General features: G+C 39.9%; 1 protein-coding gene across 1 annotated transcript; it reads left to right on the top strand.

The window, feature by feature from the left end:
• Window positions 1–284: 284 nt before the first annotated feature.
• On the top strand, window positions 285–2,606 carry LOC125106998 (heterogeneous nuclear ribonucleoprotein A1-like). The gene is made up of 3 exons (XM_047741543.1): window positions 285–354; window positions 1,167–1,296; window positions 1,878–2,606. Exons 1-3 carry the CDS (start codon window positions 285–287, stop codon window positions 2,278–2,280), a joined length of 603 nt encoding a protein of 200 aa, XP_047597499.1. The 3' UTR covers window positions 2,281–2,606.

Below are 2,606 nucleotides of genomic sequence, written 5' to 3'. Positions count from 1 at the left end.
TTCTCAGTATCACCTCTAGAAAGAAAAGCCATAAAGGTAAAATGTAAAAGCCAATTTGGGAAGTAGAACCTAAAACATATTTAAGGAAAATATATTTTTAAAATATATTGGCATGAATATATCTTGTTTTTTTTAATTAATGCAGTGCATAAAGAGTACACTAAAAACTGATGTCTAGACATTATACTCAAATAAAATCTCCCAAATTACATTATATAAATCCTCAACTAAATTTCCTTTTTGCATAGAGAAAGTTAAATGATCGACTTCTGATCATTTTAAAAATGGAAGGCTTACCTCTTTTTGCCCAAGGAGATGAGTTGAGGGACTATATAATCTTCCATTATCGAAGAGGTAACATTTCCCTCTATCTTTCTGCTATCAAGGTCATTCCACCCAAGCTGGAAGGAGCCGACATCAACAGATATTTGCAGTAAAATCCTATGAGTAATTTAGACCAAAAGAGTGAGGACCCTCTGTTCTGGCCACCAGATGTTGTAGCCATCTCTCTAAATGTCATTTTGGTGACCTTGACTAGTTAGCATTCTGTGCTTGGCATAGCTACTGTGATCACCTCTGATTCTCCCTTCCAGTCCATGAAAACAGAACTGAGTTTCCTCCCCACTGCCTCAATCCCCACCTTCCCAATCCTAGAGAGGCAAGAATGGAACCTAAGAACTGATCAATAAATGTGGCAGGGGTGGCAGTGGAATTATTGTGGAATTCTTAGTTCCTAACCCCCTGCCTTAAGAATAAGTTAATTACAGAAACACTGATACAACTTTGGAAGAGAGCAATTTCAACTATAATATATCCTTATAGCATTGGCCAAAGACATAGCGAAAGTAATGCTACAAAAAAGAACTAAAGTTAAAGAGCAAAGCAAATGCTAATCCCCGAGATATGGTTTTCATTTTCCAACTCAGTAAAATTCAGGTGCAGCTTTGGCTTACTGTGATTTGAATCCCTTCAAAAAGGAAACAAAATCCTCAAAAAAATATCTTCCAGTGTTTGCCTTTTCCTTAGGAGCCAGACACTGGCTATTTACATTTGAAACAGTTCTCAATATTCTTTTCACCTTTTTAATTTAAACTGACACTTTCTGAGGGTCAATGAATCTGGATACAAAATAGAATTAACAAATGTAAACGTTTGCTTTTTTTCAGGTAGCAGAGCAGAAAAGATAGCTATTTTGCTGAAAAGTATTATCCCAGAGCACCCCCTGATGGCAAAATGCACTAATGGAAGTGTTTCTCTGAGAAAAGTAAAAGTGTTTCAAATCTTCAATATAAAGAGGTAAATATTGCTTTTCAACTCTTAAGATCTTTTCTTCATTTTTCTTTCTTATTTTTACCTTTATTTTAAACGTAAATTCTGCGCCTATCACTGAGGCTTGAACTCACAACCCCAAGTTCAAGTCACATGTTCCACCAACTGAGCTAGCGGGTCCTCTTTTCTTTATTTTTGATGGGAAATTAGAAATCATCTTGACACTCAAAAAAACAGTCGCAGTTCACTTTGGGGGTAAATTTATTTACTACTTTAAAAATAATTTCTTTCGGGATGCCTTAAGAATAAAGTCAGTTAGGGGCGCCTGTGTGACTCAGTGGGTTAAAGCCTCTAACTTCGGCTCAGGCTCAGGTCATGATCCCAGGGTTCTGGGATTGAGCCCCGCATTGGGCTCTCCACTTGGCAGGGAGCCTGCTTCCTCCTCTCTCTCTGCCTGCCTGTGATCTCTGTCAAATAAATAAATAAAATCTTAAAAAAAAAAAGAATAAAGTCAGTTAAAACTCTGCCTTCACTCAGGTCATGATCTCAAAGTTCTGGGATTGAGCCCCACAAACTGAAGTGACTGACATCATGACTGACTGAGGCAGTGGAGACAAGAGAGGCTTTGCTTTTATAACATTTGATGACCATGACTCTGTACACAAGACTGTCATTCAAAAATACCACACTGTGAATGTCCACAACTGTGAAGTAAGGAGAGCACTATCTAAGCAAAAGGTGGAGAGTGCTTCATCCGGCCAAAGAAGTCGAAGTAGTTCTGGCAACTTTGGTGGTGGTCGTGCAGGTGGTTTTGGTGGGAATGACAACTTTGATCATAGAGGACACTTCAGTGGTGAGGGGGCTTTGCTGGGAGTCAAGGTGGTGGTGGATATGGTGGCAGTGGGGATGCCTATAATGGATTTGGTAATGTTAGAAGCAACTCTGGAGGTGGTGGATGCTATAATGATTTTGGCAGTTACAACAATTGATCTTCAAAATCTGGACCCATGAGAGGAGGATATTTTGGAGGCTAAAGCTCCGGTCCCTAGGGTGGTGGAGGCCAACACTTTGCCAAACCATGAAACCAAGGTGGCTACGGTGGTTCCGGCAGCAACAGTAGCAACAGCAGTGGCAGAAGGTTTTAACGACTGCTAGGAAACAAAGCTGAGCAGGAAAAGAGAGCCAGAGAAGTGAGAGCGAAGCTGCAGGTTAAAACAGGTTTGTGATCTCAGCCAAACACAGTGGTGGCAGAGCCAAGCTGCCACAAAGAAGACCTGTTTTAGACAATACTCACGCATGTGGACAAAAAACTTGAGGACTATTTGTGATTGATTATA

This window comes from Lutra lutra, chromosome 8, assembly GCF_902655055.1.
Source record: "Lutra lutra chromosome 8, mLutLut1.2, whole genome shotgun sequence".
Classification (NCBI taxonomy): domain Eukaryota; kingdom Metazoa; phylum Chordata; class Mammalia; order Carnivora; family Mustelidae; genus Lutra; species Lutra lutra.
Note: the sequence above shows the minus strand (reverse complement) of the source record. Positions and strands in the feature narration are given on the sequence as shown.